The sequence below is a fragment of the Schistocerca serialis genome, chromosome 2 (genome assembly GCF_023864345.2).
Source record: "Schistocerca serialis cubense isolate TAMUIC-IGC-003099 chromosome 2, iqSchSeri2.2, whole genome shotgun sequence".
NCBI classification, from domain to species: Eukaryota; Metazoa; Arthropoda; class Insecta; order Orthoptera; family Acrididae; genus Schistocerca; species Schistocerca serialis.
The window spans coordinates 980382300-980405185 of NC_064639.1; the positions used below are offsets into that span (position 1 = coordinate 980382300).

General features: G+C 42.5%; 1 protein-coding gene across 1 annotated transcript in view; it reads right to left on the reverse strand.

Moving 5' to 3' along the window:
• Positions 1-21845, reverse strand: part of LOC126458394 (EF-hand domain-containing protein D2 homolog) — a 282485-nt gene extending 260640 nt beyond the window's left edge. The window contains exon 1 of the mRNA XM_050095402.1: positions 21591-21845. Coding sequence (XP_049951359.1) covers positions 21591-21763 — 173 coding nt within the window. The 5' untranslated portion in view covers positions 21764-21845. The remainder of the gene's footprint in view (positions 1-21590) is intronic.
• Between the last annotated feature and the right edge of the window lie 1041 nt (positions 21846-22886).

Consider the following 22886-nt stretch of genomic DNA (forward strand, 5'->3'; position numbering starts at 1 on the left):
GAGGCTATGAACCTTGCTATCGCAACGTGAACGCTCTCGTGGAACGATGAGATCATGGAATTCTTATCGAATGCACAAGTTTTATTCCTCGCGGTATTACGAGGCTGTCAAAATGTCCTCCCTCCCAATTCGAAGCTGTATGCAGAACAGTTACAGCAGTCATTCTTCCTATATACAAATAAAAAACGCGAACTTTCAAGTCCTATATTATTGCAACAGTTAGCTCGTTTATCGATTACAAGACCATCACCACACAGCTGACGAAAGATGACAGCGTAATGATTAACGAATTTGGAAAAAAATATTCTGGAAGTATCTCGAGGTGGTATTCTCGAATAAAACTATCTTTGTTTTTTGGATTCGTCATTTTATTAATAGGTAGTTGCCGTAACGCTCAACTATCCCCGTTATAACCGCTACAGACGAAGACAGGTACAGACGAAGACAATACCTGAATTATCAACATTTCGTAGCAATTTTATACTATTCAACAGCGAGAGAGATTTATTTAGGAAAAAGGTGTGCTGCAAACTTTCGGTGTAAAGTAATCTTCGATAATGTAACCGTAAAAGTAACAGAACAAGTCAAAACCAGACACGGGGCTGAATGTACGAGATCGGATAAATCAGTGGAATTAAATTATATGTATCACTATGTAAGTGACATATGGAATACAATGGTTTGTAGTTGTGTTCATATGTTCAATTCGTGATGTGGCAAAGTTCACATGAAGGTGTGAAGTATCAAATGTGTGGTCACTGAGCGCGTTGAATATACTACCACTTTTCGCTCGACCATTCCATTTATCGCTTGACCTTTATGATATTCATCGTCGAGCTTCTGCGTGAAAGATCAATTCGTTGTAGATTAGCTAAGCATGCAGCAATATTTGTAAGGAATCACGTTATTTAAAAAATAGTACACAGAAAGCTTGATAATACGTATTTTTAAATATATTAATCTTTGTCGTCTTCATCGTGATTGGATATTCGCAGGTGGATGTAGGCTTGCCTGGACAAATCGCAATCTTCCTTTGGATAACTACGTTTAGACTAGCCAAAACCTCAGGATCATTTTTATTCTGCTCTTGATTCCTTTTTCTCTACATACTATCGTTGTGTTCAGCTGCCCTATTAGAAAAATGAAAATTTTTCTGTGTATAGATAATGGAAGTTCGCTGTTTAGATTTTTATGTTGGTGACGCCACTTAAGCGCTTTGTATGAAAATCGCTGACTGCGCTGTGTGCAGCCTGTGGTTCGTTGGACTCATTGTTGGAATATTCGCCAGTGTAGTGTTAGACTATTGGATATTAACAGCCCGTAGCGTTGGGCAGTTGGGGGTGAGCCGCTAGCAGTGGTGGATGTAGGGAGAGAGTTTTGAGATGCTAATATGAGCGGACGATTGGACGTGTGTCAGTCAGAAAAAGGAAATTTGCCAAAATAGATATCAAGTATATATGACTTTTGAACACTATTAAGATAAATACATTGATTGTTCTCTATCAAAATCTTTAATTTGCTAACTACATGCCTATAAGTAGTAAGTGCCTTCAGTAGTTAGAATCTTTTATTTAGCTGGCAGTATTGGCGCTCGCTGTATTGCAGTAGTTCGAGTAACGAAGATTTTTGTGAGGTAAGTGATTCATGAAGGGTATAGGTCATTGTTAGTCAGGACTATTCTTTTGTAGGGATTATTAAAAGTCAGATTGCGTTGCGGTAAAATATTGTGTGTCAGTTTAGAAATGGCCAGAATAAGTAAAGAGAAAACTGTCTGAGTACGTTCAGTTTTACTCAGCTGTTTCGGTATCAAATAACGTAGAAGATTACCAGCACAGTCTTTCTTTACATTCAAAGGGGTTGTTGTTGTTGTGGTCTTCAGTCCTGAGACTGGTTTGATGCAGCTCTCCATGCTACTCCATCCTGTGCAAGCTTTTTCATCTCCCAGTACCTATTGCAACCTACATCCTTCTGAATCTGCTTAGTGTATTCATCTCTTGGTCTCCCTCTACGATTTTTACCCTCCACGCTGCCCTCCAATACTAAATTGGTGATCCCTTGATGCCTCAGAACATGTCCTACCAACCGATCCCTTCGTCTGGTCAAGTTGTGCCACAAACTTCTCTTCTCCCCAATCCTATTCAATACTTCCTCATTAGTTATGTGATCTACCCATCTAATCTTCAGCATTCTTCTGTAGCACCACATTTCGAAAGCTTCTATTCTCTTCTTGTCCAAACTATTTATCGTCCATGTTTCACTTCCATACATGGCTACACTCCATACAAATACTTTCAGAAATGACTTCCTGACACTTAAATCAATACTGGATGTTAACAAATTTCTCTTCTTCAGAAACGCTTTCCTTGCCATTGCCAGCCTACATTTTATATCCTCTCTACTTCGACCATCATCAGTTATTTTGCTCCCCAAATAGCAAAACTCCTTTACTACTTTAAGTGCCTCATTTCCTAATCTAATTCCCTCAGCATCACCCGACTTAATTAGACTACATTCCATTATCCTTGTTTTGCTTTTGTTGATGTTCATCTTATATCCTCCTTTCAAGACACTGTCCATTCCATTCAACTGCTCTTCCAAGTCCTTTGCTGTCTCTGACAGAATTACAATGTCATCGGCGAACCTCAAAGTTTTTATTTCTTCTCCATGAATTTTAATGCCTACCCCGAATTTTTCTTTTGTTTCCTTTACTGCTTGCTCAATATACAGATTGAACAACATCGGGGAGAGGCTACAACCCTGTCTTACTCCCTTCCCAACCACTGCTTCCCTTTCATGTCCCTCGACTCTTATAACTGCCATCTGGTTTCTGTACAAATTGTAAATAGCCTTTCGCTCCCTGTATTTTACCCCTGCCACCTTCAGAATTTGAAAGAGAGTATTCCAGTCAACATTGTCAAAAGCTTTCTCTAAGTCTACAAATGCTAGAAACGTAGGTTTGCCTTTCCTTAATCTTTCTTCTAAGATAAGTCGTAAGGTCAGTATTGCCTCACGTGTTCCAGTGTTTCTACCGAATCCAAACTGATCTTCCCCGAGGTTGGCTTCTACTAGTTTTTCCATTCGTCTGTAAAGAATTCGTGTTAGTATTTTGCAGCTGTGGCTTATTAAACTGATTGTTCGGTAATTTTCACATCTGTCAACACCTGCTTTCTTTGGGATTGGAATTATTATATTCTTCTTGAAGTCTGAGGGTATTTCGCCTGTTTCATACATCTTGCTCACCAGATGGTAGAGTTTTGTCATGACTGGCTCTCCCACGGCCGTCAGTAGTTCCAATGGAATATTGTCTACTCCGGGGGCCTTGTTTCGACTCAGGTCTTTCAGTGCTCTGTCAAACTCTTCACGCAGTATCGTATCTCCCATTTCATCTTCATCTACATCCTCTTCCATTTCCATAATATTGTCCTCAAGTACATCGCCCTTGTATAGACCCTCTATATACTCCTTCCACCTTTCTGCTTTCCCTTCTTTGCTTAGAACTGGGTTTCCATCTGAGCTCTTGATATTCATACAAGTCGTTCTCTTATCTCCAAAGGTCTCTTTAATTTTCCTGTAGGCGGTATCTATCTTACCCCTAGTGAGATAGGCCTCTACATCCTTACATTTGTCCTCTAGCCATCCCTGTTTAGCCATTTTGCACTTCCTGTCGATCTCGTTTTTGAGACGTTTGTATTCCTTTTTGCCTGTTTCACTTACCGCATTTTTATATTTTCTCCTTTCATCAATTAAATTCAATATTTCTTCTGTTACCCAAGGATTTCTACTAGCCCTCGTCTTTTTACCTACTTGATCCTCTGCTGCCTTCACTACTTCATCCCTCAAAGCTACCCATTCTTCTTCTACTCTATTTATTTCCCCTATTCCTGTCAATTGCTCCCTTATGCTCTCCCTGAATCTCTGTACAACCTCTGGTTCTTTCAGTTTATCCAGGTCCCATCTCCTTAAATTCCCACCTTTTTGCAGTTTCTTCAGTTTTAATCTACAGGTCATAACCAATAGATTGTGGTCAGAGTCCACATCTGCCCCTGGAAATGTCTTACAATTTAAAACCTGGTTCCTAAATCTCTGTCTTACCATTATATAATCTATCTGATACCTTTTAGTATCTCCAGGGTTCTTCCATGTATACAACCTTCTTTCATGATTCTTAAACCAAGTGTTAGTTATGATTATGTTGTGCTCTGTGCAAAATTCTACCAGGCGGCTTCCTCTTTCATTTCTGTCCCCCAACCCATATTCACCTACTATGTTTCCTTCTCTCCCTTTTCCTACACTCGAATTCCAGTCACCCATGACTATTAAATTTTCGTCTCCCTTCACAATCTGAATAATTTCTTTTATTTCATCATACATTTCTTCAATTTCTTCGTCATCTGCAGAGCTAGTTGGCATATAAACTTGTACTACTGTAGTAGGTGTGGGCTTCGTATCTATCTTGGCCACAATAATGCGTTCACTATGCTGTTTGTAGTAGCTTACCCGCATTCCTATTTTCCTATTCATTATTAAACCTACTCCTGCATTACCCCTATTTGATTTTGTGTTTATAACCCTGTAGTCACCTGACCAGAAGTCTTGTTCCTCCTGCCACCGAACTTCACTAATTCCCACTATATCTAACTTCAACCTATCCATTTCCCTTTTTAAATTTTCTAACCTACCTGCCCGATTAAGGGATCTGACATTCCACGCTCCGATCCGTAGAACGCCAGTTTTCTTTCTCCTGATAACGACATCCTCTTGAGTAGTCCCCGCCCGGAGATCCGAATGGGGGACTATTTTACCTCCGGAATATTTTACCCAAGAGGACGCCATCATCATGTAATCATACAGTAAAGCTGCATGCCCTCGGGAAAAATTACGGCTGTAGTTTCCCCTTGCTTTCAGCCGTTCGCAGTACCAGCACAGCAAGGCCGTTTTGGTTATTGTTACAAGGCCAGATCAGTCAATCATCCAGACTGTTGCCCTTGCAACTACTGAAAAGGCTGCTGCCCCTCTTCAGGAACCACACGTTTGTCTGGCCTCTCAACAGATACCCCTCCGTTGTGGTTGCACCTACGGTACGGCTATCTGTATCGCTGAGGCACGCAAGCCTCCCCACCATCGGCAAGGTCCATGGTTCATGGGGGGGGATTCAAAGGGGAAGTTTCAATATTATAAGCACACGGGACAAAATACTTGTCACATCACTAAAACAGCACAATGATCAGTTTGGAGCGCTGTATAAACTTGTCGACACTCCTTCTCGCCGCATTAATGTTGCTATGAAAGCCACAGACGCGTCATTAGCGTGATGTCTCCTGTGGGTGACTTAACTTTTCCTCCGGTGCGCTTACGTACGGCGCAGCAAATAAAATTTCTGTTTCCGTTGATAACCAGGGAAAAATAACGCCATCAATAGTTCGCCTCCTTCACCGACAGCTGTTCTCTGGCACTGACTGGGTACAGGCGGACTACTGCTAATGAATGACCCCCTATGCTGCCGTTACGTTACAGCCATTAAAGTTCTAATTTGCTGACGCAAGAAGACACGTCACCTGTATGTGGAATTAGTGAACATGCGAGGTTGTTTACGAGTCTCTCAGACAGGCGCCGTCCGATGTGCGTACTAGCTCCTCAGTAACGCCCGCTTCTTTGCTCTGAAGGGCACTCAAGTGCGTGACGTCGCTCACGCGCGCAACAGGTGACAGACTAGTGGTGCGTACACGCGCTCTCATCCACCGTTGATAAGCAGAAGGTGAACCACAGCCTACGCGCCTGGTCTGTGCGGTAGATATGCCAAAACTTACCACTTACACGCCTCACTGAGCCTACGAACTTTTATCACAGCAGACATTAGTGCTAATTTTGAGTTGGCAAAAATCGACAACAAATAGTTTTCCCCTTCACCAAAGGACTGCTAGGGTTACTGGACGCAAGGTCAATTAACGGCCAAGCGATGGAAGAGGCCACTTCGGTCGCCACACTACGAGTACAAAATCTGTATGCAAGGTCTATCACAATTAGAAGCCAGTCTGACAGTGGTCAAAATATCAGAATTATACGAGGCGTTTACTGAAACTAACGTCCATTTGGTCATACAAAATAAGCTCATGAGAAAAGTTTTTTATTTACAGTAAAATATTACTACATGTCTATTTTTCTATATAATCGCCGTTCTCGTCTATAAACATTCTGTAATGCTACATTCTTTAACCACTCTGTATAGATTTATGTACTATCAAAACCAGTCTTGACCACAATTTATTTACGGTGGCCGGTTTCTAACACTACTGTGGTCATCTACATCTACATTTATACTCCGCAAGCCACCCAACGGTGTGTGGCGGAGGGACCAATTAGTAAGAACCACCTCCTGGTGGTAAATCACTACTTACTGATTTTAGTAGGTACATTCAGCGGAAAATGTGGATACTGTCTGCGAAACGAGTTGCGAATAGAAATAGTAGCAACGAAGTAATAAATTTAAATGTTTTGCATGATGTAATAATTTCATAATTTCTCACGTATTCAGTGTTTATGACGTATCTCCTGAAATAAGTTTCGTACAATAACATGATTTTTCTGGTTCATTTGAATACTGTCTGAAAAATGTGTCACGAATACAGTTAGTAGTAAAGAAGTAATAAATTAAAACGTCACGCTTCACGTGACTTACTGCATAAACAGCGAAAACGTGGCAAGTAACAAACTTACTTTCTTTCATCTTTTGTGGGGATCGTCAGAGAGAAATATTCGCAATGGTTTGAAATTATGTGTAAAATTTGTTGCAAATCTCAGTGCTCTTATTCCCCAATAATGGATGACTAAAGTATGGAGAGTCTCGCGTCGTGGACTATACTGCTTTCTCATCCGCACCCCCACCCCTTTGATAGATGGGTGGTTCTTATCTCATAGCGATCCTTTCCAGACAGCGCATTATATGTGTACCAAGTGTGGTTGAAATCGGTTCAGCAGTTTAGCGGGAGATGTGGAACGTACATCTACATTTTGATATCGCACGACGACACTTTCTCATAGCGTATCATAGCGTACCGCGTCTCAGACTTTAAGGCTACCTGCAAGGTGATGAAAAATAGCTCGAGCAAGCAGATAGCTGGATTTGTTGTGACGCAAACGTCGCACTTGGATGCTAACAAGGACTTCAGACCTGCGTCTACTGGGAGTGTCCATTGCCTCCAGACTTCGACAAAGCCTACGGTCAGCGATACACTTTCGTTCCTTTTAATTCACCGTTCCGGCGACATCTAATAAATGAAGTCATACGAATACAATGAATTGACATTACCAAGCCTGTTTTTAAAAAAAAAAGCCCGGAACATTCGTAACTTCGCGCCAATGATATGTTGGAGTGAAATGCGGTTGGCATCCCTGCACACGTTTCTGTTTGATGTGTAACTGCCGAAAGTTTCATTATTGTATGTCTGTTATTGTGTGTGTCGCAGTGTTTGCAAATTTTGAGATGACAGAGGAGCAACGCGGCGGCATTAAATTTTGCGTAGAACTCAAAAAAACCTTTACAGAGACACACCAAATGATGCAGGAAGCCTACGGTGATGAGTGCTTTAGCCGTACTAGGTGTTATGAATGGTTCACGCGGTTTAAAAAGTGGTCGGATGGAAGTTAAAGATGACCCTCTTTCAGGACAACCTTCGACGTCTACCGACGACGCTCTTGTCAGGAACATCAACGAAATTGTGCGTGCCGATCTGACTTTCCGAGAGATTGCAGAAGAATGTAACATTCCAGCTGGATCATGTTATGGAATGCTAACAAAGTATCTTGGAATTCACCGTGCTGCCTTGCAGTCTGAAGAGCTTTCGTATCGCGTAAATGAGAACGAGATGTTCCTCAAGGGAATCATAACTGGTGATGAGACGTGGGTCTGCGGTTATGCTGTTGGGACCAAGATTCAATCTTCACAATGGGTCGGGAAAAGTTCTCCAAGACCAAAAACAGCTCGCCAGGTCACGTCAAACGTCAAAGCCATGCTGATAATCTTCTTTGAAGGATTAGTTCATCCTGAATTCGTGCCACAGGGACAGACCTGATACTATCGGGACGCGTTGTGACGCCTGCGAGAAAATTTGAGACGGAAACGGCCTGAAATGTGGCGAGACAATTCATGCCTCTTGCATCATGATAATGCACCCGCACATTCATCCTGTTGGTGCGTGACTATTGTACAAAAATGGAATTCACTGCGCTGTCTCATCGTCCGTACTCTCCAGACCTGGCCCCTGCGAACTTTTTATTTCCGAAGTTGAAAACCCCATTGAAAGAGCGAAGATTTACAACGACAGACGAGATAAAAGAAAATTCGCACACGGCGTTTCGCGCGATGTAGCAAGAGGCGTACCAAGACTGCTTCCACAAGTGTTGGGAGCGGATTATTAATTGTGGAGGAGAGTATTTCGGAGACCATACACGGTAAAAGGTAAGAGTAGAAAAATTTTATGGACAAAGTACCGGAATTTTTTTTAACAGAGTGTACCGTTTATGGTCAGAAATCGATGTTCAAAATGGTTCACATGGCTCTGAGCACTATGGGACTTAACGTCTGAGGTCATCAGTCCCCTAGAACTTAGAACTACGCTAACTAACTTAAGGAGGCCATCACACATCCATGCCCGAGGCAGAATTCGAACCTGCGACCGTAGCGGTCGCGCGGTTCCAGACTGAAGTGCCTAGAACCGCTCGGCCACTCTGGCCGGCAGAAATCTATGTTGTTGACTGCGCAATAAACCAGCTTGTCTCACTGCTGTGAACAGCAACGGTGTCGATAGCCTGATGTATATATCAAACGCTCTTAGTCTCTAACACATACCAGGTCGGGTAAATGGCTCTCCAGACGTCTCACTAACTCAGTTGTCGTCGAACTTTTTTTTTTCTCATGGGCCGATACTGACATCGTGGGGGCGACATCTCGGGCCGCTTACGTACCGGTCTTGTTATTAAATTAGTGGGTTACGAGCTCCCAACAGACTAGTTATACGAGGGTAATCCCAAAAGTAAGGTCTCCTATTCTTTTCTGTAAGTACAGAACTCTGTGTGGCAGTTGGTCACACTGTTATGAAGAGTGCGTCACGCGTTGTGTGTAAACATGCACACATCGTGCTGAGGCGCTCAGTCTTGGCTTGGCAGCCGTTGAGAATGGAGCTCCCGTTGGATGTTACCGCCAAGTGCGAATTGCACGCAGTTATTCGGTTTTTGAACGCAAAGGGCACTGCTCCGATTGAAATCCATCGCCAACTGACGGAAGTGTATGGCGAGTCGTGCATGGATGTCAAAAATGTTCGTAAGTGGTGTAGAGAGTTTGTAGCTGGTCGAACCGAAATTCACGGCGAACAAAGGAGCCGGTGACCGTCAATTTCTGAGGAGACCGTCTTCAAGGTTGAGCAAAGCATGCGTGAAGATCAGCGGATCATCTTGGATGATCTCTGCACGTTGGTTCCTGAGGTTTCCCGAAGCACCGCTCAGAGAATTTTAACGGAAAAGAAGAGGTTTATAACTTCCTGAACAGCATGGCGGCGAGCTGGTATGAAAGGGGCATACAAAAACTGACACTGTCTACAAAAATGCATCGACAGAAATGGTGATTATGTCGAAAAATAGCCAAATGTTCAAGCTGTAAACTGATGTAAACCATTGCAGAAATAAACAGGTCTATGTACTTATAATAAAATAGGAGACCTTACTTTTGGGATTACCCTCGTAGTAAGAGTGCGATCACTTCCTGCCGATTGATCTGTTTCACACTGCTGCCAATCTCAACCACCCCAACGTTGTCACACTAATTGCCTGACGAAGTGTTGTGTTATTGTGTGAGCGGATAATTACTTGATTAATAACACTAACTGTATCTTCATTTAAATCCATTATGCAATATGAATCATAAATGCTTACTAAATGTTTTTAATATTTTTCTTCTACCCATTGCATTGTATCACAGCAAGCTCAATTTAATTTCATATCCCTTGATACAAATACATGCCGGATTTGAAGAGCCTCATCTGTACAAAGCGCATTCGCGAGTCCATGTTACTTCGGCTTGTAATTTATAACACAGCGACTGGTCGGTAAGAGATATACACGTCCATGAGCTATCAGTACAGGAAGATAGACAATAAAACATTACCCTCTCTCATATCTGGTGTTTACCCCTCTGTCTCAAGCGGCTAACTTTACTTAGCTCTCGGCCGAATTCACCCACGTCAGTTACAATTAAGCACATCTTGTTGTCGCTGTAAACAATTTTGTTTGTTACTGAGCAGGAAAACTACTCTTAAGAAACCCTTAACGTTAGTTGAAGATTTTGCATTCGGCTGTTAGTTGCTAGATGCATGTTATAATTAAATACGGCAGAGAACCGCGGGCCGCATGAATACTGGATTCGAGCCACATACAGCCTGTGGACCGCAGTACGGCAACCACGGCTATAACCTTCACCGACGGCATTTAATTTCACTGTGCCTTAATGTCTTCTTTTGAGTGGTTTCTTTTGGACGAACTTCTAAATTTAAGTCATGGCCACTACATATGAATATAAGCTGCTGTACATTGCCCGCCGGAGGTACATTAGCAACTTTCTCCTATTCCATTACCCACCTTTACAGCCGAGGATATTAACGCACACCTGTGCGGTAGCTTTTGAATCGTGGTAGTAGAAAATTATTGCTACCAGTATTTGGCAGGCAAGGGGAGGAGATGTGGTAGCGTAGAGTTCTTCATCACCAGACTTTGCGCCAAGTCTTGTATTGTGTTCGCAGTGACATACTAAGTCACAGCATGGGGAACTGTTGATGACGTTAAATCCGACAGTCCCATCGGCCACTTCAAGACGAATGTACCCGTTTTACCTTCTCATTTCTCTTCGTCGTCATAGAAGGGGAAAATGGCACCACACTGTACCCACACTAACGCTTAACAGAAATTATATATTGTGCATGGAGATGAAGTATTATTTACAACGCAACGAAACCTTACGTCAATGCCTGCAGGATGCGTTTAGTCTGAAGAAGACAGCTGGTTCTCGAAACCGGTAACAGCATTGTGAAATGTTCATTTGATTGTGTCTTAAAAATATATAAAAAATAAAAGATCCATTTAAACCAACATGTCTGGCAATGGAAGCCGTAAGAATTCCAACGCTACTCATCTCACAAGGGGAGGCCGCCAATTGTGAAATTCAGATTCTATCCATACTGCGCATAATAAAAGCTCATGGCCAGAGGTGTAACGTGGCAAAGCACCAAGATGCACTTCTCAGCCGTTGTCGAGAAAATCGACAGTTAAAAGAAACCGTTGCGGTGAAATACTCTCTACGATTAATAATTTTCTACAGCGTCGTGGCGCAGCGGTAAGCGCTCGGGTTCGTAATCCGAAGGTCGCCGCATCGGATCTCGCGCCATGGAACTTTTTTTTTAGTATTTGTTTTTTGTAATTCAAATGTATACACACACACACACACACACACACACACACACACACACACACACACACATATATATATATATATATATATATATATATATATATATATATATATATATATATATATTACATCAATTATGCATATAATAAGTTGTTGAAAGTCGTTTGTCGTGGAAAAATTGGCGACTTCGAACATCATTACGTTTTCCGCAAACAAAGTTGTATTTCACAAATGTTGTTAATCGTCTTCATAATGTTTGCCACGTATAGTTAACGGAAGACGTAGAAACGATATTCCGAAACGAATACGTATAGTGTAAGTGAAACGTTCGAATTAGAATAGAATTTTTAATCGAGTGAAACCGTGACATCAACTCCAGAGACGATTGTATAAAAATCCAATCCATCGTCCACCACCAATTGTCTTCTCCGATTTTTGCCGATATTATACGATACGCGTGGTATCCATCAAACCAGGCGAACGATAGAACAATTTTTCAGAATGTCAATCAGATGTGTTTCCCAACAGATAATTTAAAAAACAATTGTTCTTGTAAAAACGCATCGCTTATCAGATGTGCTCGATGTCGTGCTGTTTTCTACTTTCCATGTTTCTATGATAACTATCACTCTGGTTCGTACCGTACTCCAGCTAGCGTGGGATTCGATCCGGCGACCTTCGGATTACAAACCCGAGCGCTTACCGCTGCGCCACGACGCTCTAGGAAGTTATCAATCGCAGAGATAATTTCACCGCAACGGTTTCTTTTAACTGTCGATTTTCTAGACAACGGCTGAGAAGTGCATCTTGGTGCTTTGCCACATTACACCTCTGGCCATGTGTTTTTATTATGCGCAGTATGAATCGAATCTGAATTTCACAATTGGCGGCCTCCCCTTGTCAGTTGAGAAATAATTCAGTAGCTGATACCTGGTGTCACAAGTGGAGCAAGGTATGATTACTAGTCGGTATTAAGAGTACGTATTTCATGAGAAATTGCCTCAAATAATTTGGAAAACTGATTGGCTGCTGTGATAAAAGAAGGGATTACCCTCGCTCTAGGGCGCCAAAGCTCCCGTTTTCATTAACTAATTATTAACGAAGTACAACTCAGTTTTCGCTTATAATCTTAACGCGAAACCTCTCAACAACAAACTATCCCCCACATCAAAAACATTTTACTATCAATTTTGAAAACTATTTTAATAACGCGACTCGAGGCCGTGCTGAAAAATGTCTTCGATTTTTTTACGTGAAAGCTCAAAGTTTTTTAAAATAAAGAACTTTGTTAACATTATCTTTATTCTTAATGTCTACATATTTATTTCTCAACACAGTAAGCCCGGAGACTAACATATTTCTTCCAACGAGAGATCAGTTTGTTGATACCGTCACTTTAGAGTGTCTGCCATTGTTGACAGAGCCACTACCTCTTCTCTGCTTGGGCCGCTTCATTACATGAAAGTGTAGCCCTCGAAGGTGTTCTTTAAGGTTTAGAAATAGATGAAAATCGAGGGGGCCAAGCCGGGACTGTCTGGAGGGTGATTGATGACAGTGAGCCCAAGGCGTCGGATTGTCGCACATGTCGCGGAGCTCGTGTGTGGTCCGGGGTTATGCTGAAGGAGACTGCGTTCCATGTGTGGACGAACTCTTCGACTTCAAAAATCGATTACTGCACGCTGGTTCTAACGCACCGACATAGTTGCGTTACACACCGCCATTTTACACGCTACAACGTAGAGACCTCCAGTGGCAGAGGGCTGTGGATAGGCAGACATGAAGAGTAAAGATGCAGAATGTCAATAAAGTGTTTTACTTAAAAATCATTAAGATTTATATATAAAATTCTCGTACAAGTGAAACACTTCGTGCAACCCACTTCCGGTCTGAAGTTACGCGCCTGAAATTTCAGTTATCAGCAGAAGGGCCGAACAGTACATAGGAATGGATTTAAATGCGCATAGAAAATCGTGGCTCTGTGAGCAAAGCAAAAGTAATTGAGTTTAGGATGTGTAATTTGATGTACAACAATTTCTGGGATGTTTACCAGTGGACAAGGATTATTTGTGAATATGGATAAGTTACTGTGCGTGTGAGTTTTGTAGAGATACGTTTGTTACAATACAATATCTGCAATAAGTTTTCGGCTTTACATGAAGTGAAATTACACGACGATCGCGTCCCAAAAAACCGACAGATTTTCATTTTAGTAGCAGTGAGACTTAGGGGGTACATAATGAGTTCCATTACAGTGTCACAGCAATAGAAGCTAACTCACGATCTGTTAGTGCTTCCTCTATACTAGGACGAGCTCGCTATTCGAAGCCGCCACGTTCGTGGACAGTTTCGGAATTTCCGTGTTTTGCTTTGATGCGACAACACACGTCTTGCTACTCCAGAACAAATGGAGGCACTTAGTACCATTTGTGGTAACACCGAAAGTATCCACACACACACTCGCTCTGATGATTCACTTACGCCATACTCAGTCGCGAGAGTGTATTTTAAGATAACGTTTCAGCGAAGAAACGCAGTAAGATAACAATGTCATATACCGCGTGGAAGGGGATTATTGTGGGCAGAGGAAGGAAACAACGAAGTTGAGTAGGCTAATCCTTGGGATCTTCCAGTCGGCAATACGATACAGATCTCTTTGTACTTAATTCGCACATGGAGCGAGGAAAAAAAAGTATGTGCCTCTGTATGCGCTCGGATCTTCCTTATCTTATCCTCAAGCCCCCTACGCCATACGTAGATGGGTGCGGCACGTATGTCGTACAGGTTTCCTGTTCTGTAAATTTTCTCAACAGGGTTTTGTGAGAATAATTTCGTTTTTCTACAAAAGATACACATAAGTAGTCTATAGGCGATTCCCTTCACAGATGCAAAGCGTTTTCCGTAGAACCCTTCCACAACAAATCTGAGCTTTGTTTTCGCCTTTTCCGCAACATGTTCACCATTATTCCCTAACGCGTTAACGTACGAGCTTAAAACACGCTCTAATCATGATCCGGTAAGCATGTTTATTGTGTGCGAGTTTCACTAAAGCGTACCGCCTACTGCAGAAGGAAAGACGCTCGTCGTACATTTTATTGCGACCGCGTAGGAATATCGAGAACATTGCAGTAACTACAAAAGGTACACAAACACACACCACTATCTGCCGCGCTCTATTTGCGATTGTAATAAGCGGCATACATCGGCCTTTTCTCGACAGTGACTGGCTGAATACGAACGGAGGCCACAATGACAGTAGCGAGTTTAATGGTTACGTCGTGAGAACGAGCAGGCCTTGGTGGAACAAGGCAAGACTGCATTCCCAGCACAGAGTAATGCGGAAAAACGCTGCTATTACGTTCTCAGATCCCACGTAGGATACTCGGGCGGCCATTTTTTATTGCTACCACCACAGGTGTACTGCGCATTCGAAGTGCAAAGAGACCTGATTTGCGGAGCATTATTCGAGCTCTGAGTTAAGATTCGTCCAATGTTGTATACTCCACGCCGCAGTCTCTGAACGTACCTTGCCAGCAGCTAGTAGTATGTCGACACACCCTCAACAAAACAAGATTTCGTTTTCTGCATAATCTTTATAAACCAACTTGCGCAGATTTTTCATAGTGCAACGCAAAATTGTCTCCACAGCAGAATTCACTGCAAATAGCAATGCAGAAAACAAGTTCGGCATAACGTGACGTCACACAAGTTGTTGTTTCTGCGATAAGTAAAAAGGTACAAAACGTTTTATTCGAGCTCTGAGTTAAGATTCGTCCAATGTTGTATACTCCACGCCGCAGTCTCTGAACGTACCTTGCCAGCAGCTAGTAGTATGTCGACACACCCTCAACAAAACAAGATTTCGTTTTCTGCATAATCTTTATAAACCAACTTGCGCAGATTTTTCATAGTGCAACGCAAAATTGTCTCCACAGCAGAATTCACTGCAAATAGCAATGCAGAAAACAAGTTCGGCATAACGTGACGTCACACAAGTTGTTGTTTCTGCGATAAGTAAAAAGGTACAAAACGTTCTCGGTATTAATGCCACGCCAAATTAAAAATTTCTACGATCTCTTCCATACCGCTCTTTCCATCTTATATGTGGTTCCACACTTAATTGGCCTTTAACCAGCTTACCACAGACGAAAGTCCCTCACCTAATGTTGTCACAATGACATTCAAGAAGGAATTACCCCCCCCCCTCCCCCAAACACACACACACACACACACACACACACACACACACACACACACACACACACACACACACAGACAGACAGACAGAGAGAGAGAGAGAGAGAATTTTAAATGAAACTGCGTAAGTTGTTTTGTACGTAGATGGCTCGATCTGCAACAGTTAGAGGAAAGACACACTAACTGGAGGGGAAACTTAAGAAGATTATGATTTAAAGTCGCGTCGATCTCGAGGCCATTAGAGACAAGGTATAATCTGAGAAAGGGGAATGAAATCGGCCATGTCCTGTCAAAGGAATCACCCCATTATCAGTGTTTAGCGATTTTGGAAAATCAAGGAAAATCTAAACCTGAATTGTCGGGCGGGGATTTGAAGCGATGTCCTTTTGAAAGCGACTCCAGTGACTTAGCATTGCGCCACATTGCTCCATTTAGCAGACTCGGTAGTTACATGGAGGAGAATGAGGTCACATATAGATGCTCGTGTCTCTCGCAAAGGTTTCCCGTAATGTACATGTTAGGATGAGCCGATTCAAACAAGAAGTCATGACGAGAGTGAAAAATCTCACATGCATTTGTCGTTATATAAAGCGCAGTCTTCTTCCTGAAGCGCAACTTAATTTGCGTCGGAGGATTGGTGGACACTTCCTCGATTTTTCTGAGTTGTGTAGCTGTGACCGCCCCAGCTTAGCATCAGTTTCGCCGTATCGTACTTCAGGAACTGATGGGTATTGGTATCTCTCTGTATAACCGAATTTCTTAAATTTTTGCTGTTGTGATCTTTGTGCGACACATACAGAAATCGGCCAAAGTATGGAAACACCGTGAGAAATGCATGTTTAAGGGGAGTTGGAACGCCCTATCCCGACATTACTTTTCTTCCCTGTACCCTATCCCGACATTACTTTTCTTCCCTGTAGCCATTGACATGAAACTTTTACAGGACATTAAACTGTATGTTCTGAGTCTACTGAACTACAATAATTGAATTTCAGCCACTGCTTTCGGAGATATTTTTTAATCACACTGTTAAAATTATGTACTTTTTTGTGCGTTATCCTAAATAATTTAATTATACATAACATTATGTTGTTCTTTTAGTTCAGTAGACTCAGGATATGTATGTTCTTACTCTCTGAAAATTTGAATACTCTAAGTGGTTTCTGAGATTTTGGGAAAAATGCAACAGAAAATGTAAATTTTCAGGAACGGCTTCTAAAGTTTGGAAAGACTAACTCAATATATGCTTATTTTTTATTTTTAGTCACTCAGAAGCACCCTGCACCATACTGTAGGTTAGGTTAGGTTAGGTTAGGTTAGGTTAGGTTTCTTCTTTTCTTCTTCCTGAAATCCTCGGTGGCCAACTGTGCTGCATACTCTGCTTTATCAATGCGAACCTTGTCCATCCGTTCAAGTTCTCTGATGCAGTTTGCTCCAGCATTAATTCCCATATGCTGTAGCACTTTCACCCTACCAGTGTTGCCATCATTAAAAGCAATAACAGCATCACTGATCCGCCACTACTTTATTCATTCCAACAAAAACGTTTTTTGGTAAGCTAGTTCATATAAGATTATTGAACGACTGATTCCTCATTGGGATGTTGAGTCTGACATCTTCAGTAATACAGGATTTGCCAGGTCTCTGTAAACAGGTTTTATGATATCCATGACTGCTGCTGGGATGGAATGCTTATGGCTGTATGGTGGTGATGATGACGATGATATGATATGATGATGATTATGATGATGATGATTGGTTTGTGGGGCGCTCAACTGCGCGGTTATCAGCGCCCGTACAAATTTCGAACCTGAGCAGCCCAATCTCGCCACTTTCATGATGATGAAATGAGGACAACACAAACACCCAGTCATCTCGAGGCAGATGAAAATCCCTGACCCCGCCGGGAATCGAACCCGGGACCCCGTGCTCGGAAAGCGAGAATGCGACCGTGAGACTACGAGCTGCGGAAATGTACTATGAGCACTGGTCATTGCGGTAATTGCGCCATGAATCAGGTCCAGGAGGGTAAAGGTGGTGTACTAGTTTTTCATCAGTTGACAGTCTGCGGAAGAAGGTAGCCCATAGTGCAATAAATCCTCAGGATTATTTCTAATGGCCATCCCATAATACTGCAGTAGTTCAATCATTTTGAATGTCAGCCTGCCTCTTATGGTTTTATCATCGGAAAGTTTCTTGTCTCTCAAACTTTGTTTCAACTTCCTCAACCTGGTGCCCATCCTCTTCTGAACGTGACCTTTGTAACACAGCAATCCACAGCCTTCTATATAAAAAAAAGTAGCGATTTTATTGGATCTTTAAGTAATGCACATACAAATTTTAACATTTTCAACAGGTGTAGATTAATTTTTAAAAAATAAAATACTTCCCATTTGAGTTTATAAGTGATATATATGTATATAATTTTATTCGGAAAATTGCAAATTTTATAATGAGATAAAAATCCGAAAATGTGAAATTTTTTTTCTGTTCTAACTCTGCTTTAACATAAGTGCAAATGGTAGTCAACCCTGCAGGTTCCGCTGTTCAAATGGTTCTGAGCACTATGGGACTTAACATCTCAGGTCATCAGTCCCCTAGAACTTAGAACCACTTAAACCTAACTAACCTAAGGACGTCACACACCCATGCCCGAGGCAGGATTCGAGCCTGCGACCGTAGCGGTCGCGCGGTTCCGGACTGAAGCGCCTACAACCGCTCTGTCACCGCGGCCGGCATTCCGCTGTTGTATTTGATCACGAACGGCACCTGTGAAATGTCCTCAATATGTTACAAATGTGATAGTCAGAACGGGGTTCTGTGTAGTTGCGAGTGCATTATGTCGGAGCTAAGTGAATTCGAACGTAGGTAAATCGTTGACGCCTCCGTAACGGAAGTAGTCGAAGTGTTGGGTGTTTCAAGAGGTACCGTGTCGATGACTTATACCGCATACGGGGAAAGCGGGAAAACGTCATCCGCTAAGCCAGAAAGCGGTGTTGAGTGATCGTGACGGACGCTCACTGAAGAGGATTGTGACAAAAAATAAAGAGACGGCAGCTGCAAAAGTTATTTCAAAACTCAATGTCGTACCCACGAACTGTCAGCACCAAAACAGGAAGGGGTCTCCATAAGCAGGGAACTGTAGGGAGGGCTGGAATGCTAAAACCGCGCTTCAGTGGTGCAGCATGCCCATAACACGGAAACGTGGTGTCGAAGTCGTAAAATCTGAACTACGGAGGAATGGAAGATAGTCATTTGGTCGGATAATTTTTGTTTCACAATTCCGGCCGGTTTTACATCCCAGAAGTGAAAACTGACAGGGGTTCGGTGATGATTCTGGGAGCCATATTGTGGTAACCCTGTAAGATCGTATTCCTGCCAAGATTTATGTGACTATTTTGAATGATCAAGTGCATCCCAGTGCACAACGTTTGTTCCCCAATGGTGATGTTGCGTTTCAAGACGACAGTGCCTCTGTTCAAACAGCTCGCATGAGCATGAATTGTTGCATCTTCCCTAGCCACAGTCACCGGATCATATTATGCCGCCTTTGTTGTCTAATTTGGAGAGCAGGGCGCGTGATCGCTATCCTTGAAAACCATACAGGAGCTGTATTTATGCAGACCGAGATGAGTGAATGCTGTTTTGGGTGCTGATGGGTTTTCCTACACTATTAGGCATGTTAATTTTTTTTTTTTAATTTTGGCGTTTCCACATTTTTTTTGTCCGATCCCTGTGTACTGGAGGAAGTAATGTGCTTCGCGACTTAGTTTCGAATATGTGCTCTCGGTATGACTAATAGCAAACATTCTGTTTCAATCTAACACTGTCTACTCCACTATGCTTGGTTTGTAGGTCGACTTTGGCACTCAGTGATATGTCTAGACCAGCATGTATCAAAATTTGCCATCGCAAGTAATTTTTCAATTTATTATTTCACACATAAGCTTTGATTTTCTTGCTGACAGTTCCTTGGCCCTAAGGTTTGGAACTACTGAGTAGTTAGCACTGCCCGTACGTCAGCTGGTACTGAAGTACGATTGATAGCGGCTTTTGAAGCAGCTTAACATGAACTTAAAATCTTACAAAAAGATTAAACAAATGCTACTGGTAGATCGTTCGTGTACTTTTTTTCTCTGATTTCGTACGATCATTAAAAGCAAACCTTCCTGGTCGTGTAACGAGACACTGCATATATAGTTAAAAAATATTACATGAAATAAAAATGATAATTTGCTGACTAATGTTCACTGGGTAAATGCCGTGCTTCTCTTTGAGAGTGTCCACATTTTCAAGTACAAATCACAAGGTGAATGTTGCTACACGAGAACTAAAATTCCGATGTTCTTGAACAGTAACCTACTGTAAGTCCGCGGACTAACAACGTGCAGCTTCCCAAAAACATCCATTCCAAGATTTGTAAATCCCACTAAATACCTTGGTGTAAGATACCAGAATACGAAAATAAGCGAATGTAAACACTGTCGCACTTACATTTCAGCGATAGTGCTGATAACTCTAATGACAGCAGCGCTCGCTTTTCCTAATACCGGGAATTTAATACTTTCTTATAAGATGTCCACTTACCTCCAGACCTATTAATTTAAAATGTCACATCACTGATTATCTCATTTTATGACGAAATGTCGCTTTTGAGAGTAGTGTGTCAAACTGTTTTCAACTGTATTTTGCTGCGGTTAAGTCAACTTTTAATCGGATAAATCAAGCACTTATCTACGGCACTAGTTGCTGAAACATTTACATTACCTTCCACATCTGTGTCAAAGTAGTTTGAATCATGGGTCATATTTGGAAGAAGACCATGAGGTTGATTAAGACTAATACTTATAACTGTCGCTTATGTTGTCGTCTTAAACCTGTCTTCGCTATTTCGTAGGTCATTGCATTGTCCATCAAATCCGACACCTGGCCCAATCTTGTCGGCGCAAACAGATTTCACTGCCATTGCATATTCCTTCCTATAGTGAAGTAACTCAAGCTACTTCACGCTATGCATTTCATACTTGGTGAGCATAGATTCAAACGATCTGACAGAAGATTCAATGAGTAAGTTAATACAGCAATTCCTCTCTCCGATGATTTTCGCTCGTCTAAATAACGATTCACATTGTTTTCGTATACATTCTCACAACATACAATCTATTCTCAACGTTAGTTAGGCATACACGCAGTATTTAAGAAATCAATACAGAATGGTGCAAATAAGGCTGTAGAGCAGCGTACTAAGCTGCTGCCAGCGCCCCCCCCCCCCCCCCCTCCGGGGGGAATTGAAAAAAATAAAAAAAATGGTGCAAACTACCGCCTCGTGTGTCAGCATTAAGCCATCGCTTATAACAACGGTCAAATTATTCCAGATCCCTCTTGCAACATTCTTAACTCTGTAACAGTAACAGCGCAGTGAGTTTACGAACTCGTCGCTGTTTGGAAAACAGGTTAGCTAGCGAGTGCTCTCGGTCCTGTCGGCATATGCCACGCCCCCTAAACAGGAGCCAGACAGATGCCGTTGCCATGGCTACGGCCTTCTGCCAAGGACACTGTCTTCCCGCACAACACACTTAACATTGAGGGTGTCAACGCGCAAGCTTTAACTTTGTTTTCATCAGCTGACTTGTCTGTCAACTATACGCATTTAAAAGCAAGCATGCTCGCAGGAAACAGTGCTTAGAGAACTGTCTCTCATGAGCTTTAACAGTTTACAGAAATGCCAGTGAGATGTTAAGGAGGCGGTGTCTTCTGTGCTTTGGCGCTGGCAATTACATGTAAACATACGGACATGACATGTTTGTAATCTCGTTCTAAGCTCTCTTTTTCGATGAAATGTTCTTTGTCGAGATTTCCAAGCAAAGCGACAGCAATATTTTATCCAGAGGAAAATTTACGCTTTGAATGCAGCTCGAAATGCGACAATAAGAGCTGTACTCACTTTCGGAAGGTCTGCTCGTATTCCTTGATCTGCTTCCTTGTGAATTCGTGGAACTCGGCGTAGACGCTGATCTTGGCCCGCTGCTGTGGGCTGACGGGCTTGCCCTCGTCGAGTGCCTCGTTGATGGCCTGTCTGCGAGACAGCAAGGAGCTCAGTTCTGCGTCTGCGGACATGCTGGCTGTCGTTCTCTCGCCGGGGCGCGCGCAGGAGCTACTGTTGTCTGCCGTATGGCCAGCGTCGGACTGCCCGTGGAACTCAACTGCGCCGCGCAGTTGGCGCAGCCCGTCACTAGATGGCGGGCGTGTTCTGCTTCGTTCCCTCTGTTGCCGCCAGAGTGAAGCAGCACAATGGCAACTAATTCTCTCGCGTTAATAGTAACAAATGCGGCGGGGTTTTCAAGAATATCCAAGTGTACACACCTGCACAGTCTACAGATAAGTGTCAAGTACGTCCCTGGGAGCAAATATAGTAGGCAGATCGATATTAATAATAAAATAAAAACAAATAGCTTTCAGTAACAAATCTTCATTTGTATTTCAATGCCCGTTGCATTTTCGAGCTCTGGTGGCTCATCTACAGGTGATTTATCAGTCTACATCATTTTGCGAATTTGCGGTACTACTGGTCGGGTTAAGAGTACGTAGAATATATTGCAAAGTGCGCATTATGACTACAATTTTTAGAAAACTAAGACAACATGAAAAAAATAGTTAGCGTAATGTCTCCAGTAGTGGCTACACGATTTTGGATCAGTCTGAGTAGTCATATTTACATACCTGTACAGACTATCTCGTCTAACAGCACATTTGTAAACACAATTCAGAATATGAAACTCCCTGGCAGATTAAAACTGTGTGCCCGACCGAGACTCGAACTCGGGACCTTTGCCTTTCGTGGGCAAGTGCTCTACCATCAGAGTTACCGAAGCACGACTCACGCCCGGTCCTCACAGCTTTACTTCTGCCAGTATCTCGTCTCCTACCTTCCTAACTTTACAGAAGCTCTCCTGCAAAAAAATGGTTCAAATGGCTCTGAGCACTATGGGACTCAACTGCTGAGGTCATTAGTCCCCTAGAACTTCGAACTAGTTAAACCTAACTAACCTAAGGACATCACAAATATCCATGCCCGAGGCAGGATTCGAACCTGCGACCGTAGCGGTCTTGCGGTTCCAGAATGTAGCGCCTTTAACCGCACGGCCACTTCGGCCGGCTACTCTCCTGCAAACCTTGCAGAACTAGCACTCCTGAAAGAAAGGATACTGCGGAGACATGACTTAGCCACAGCCGGGGGGAT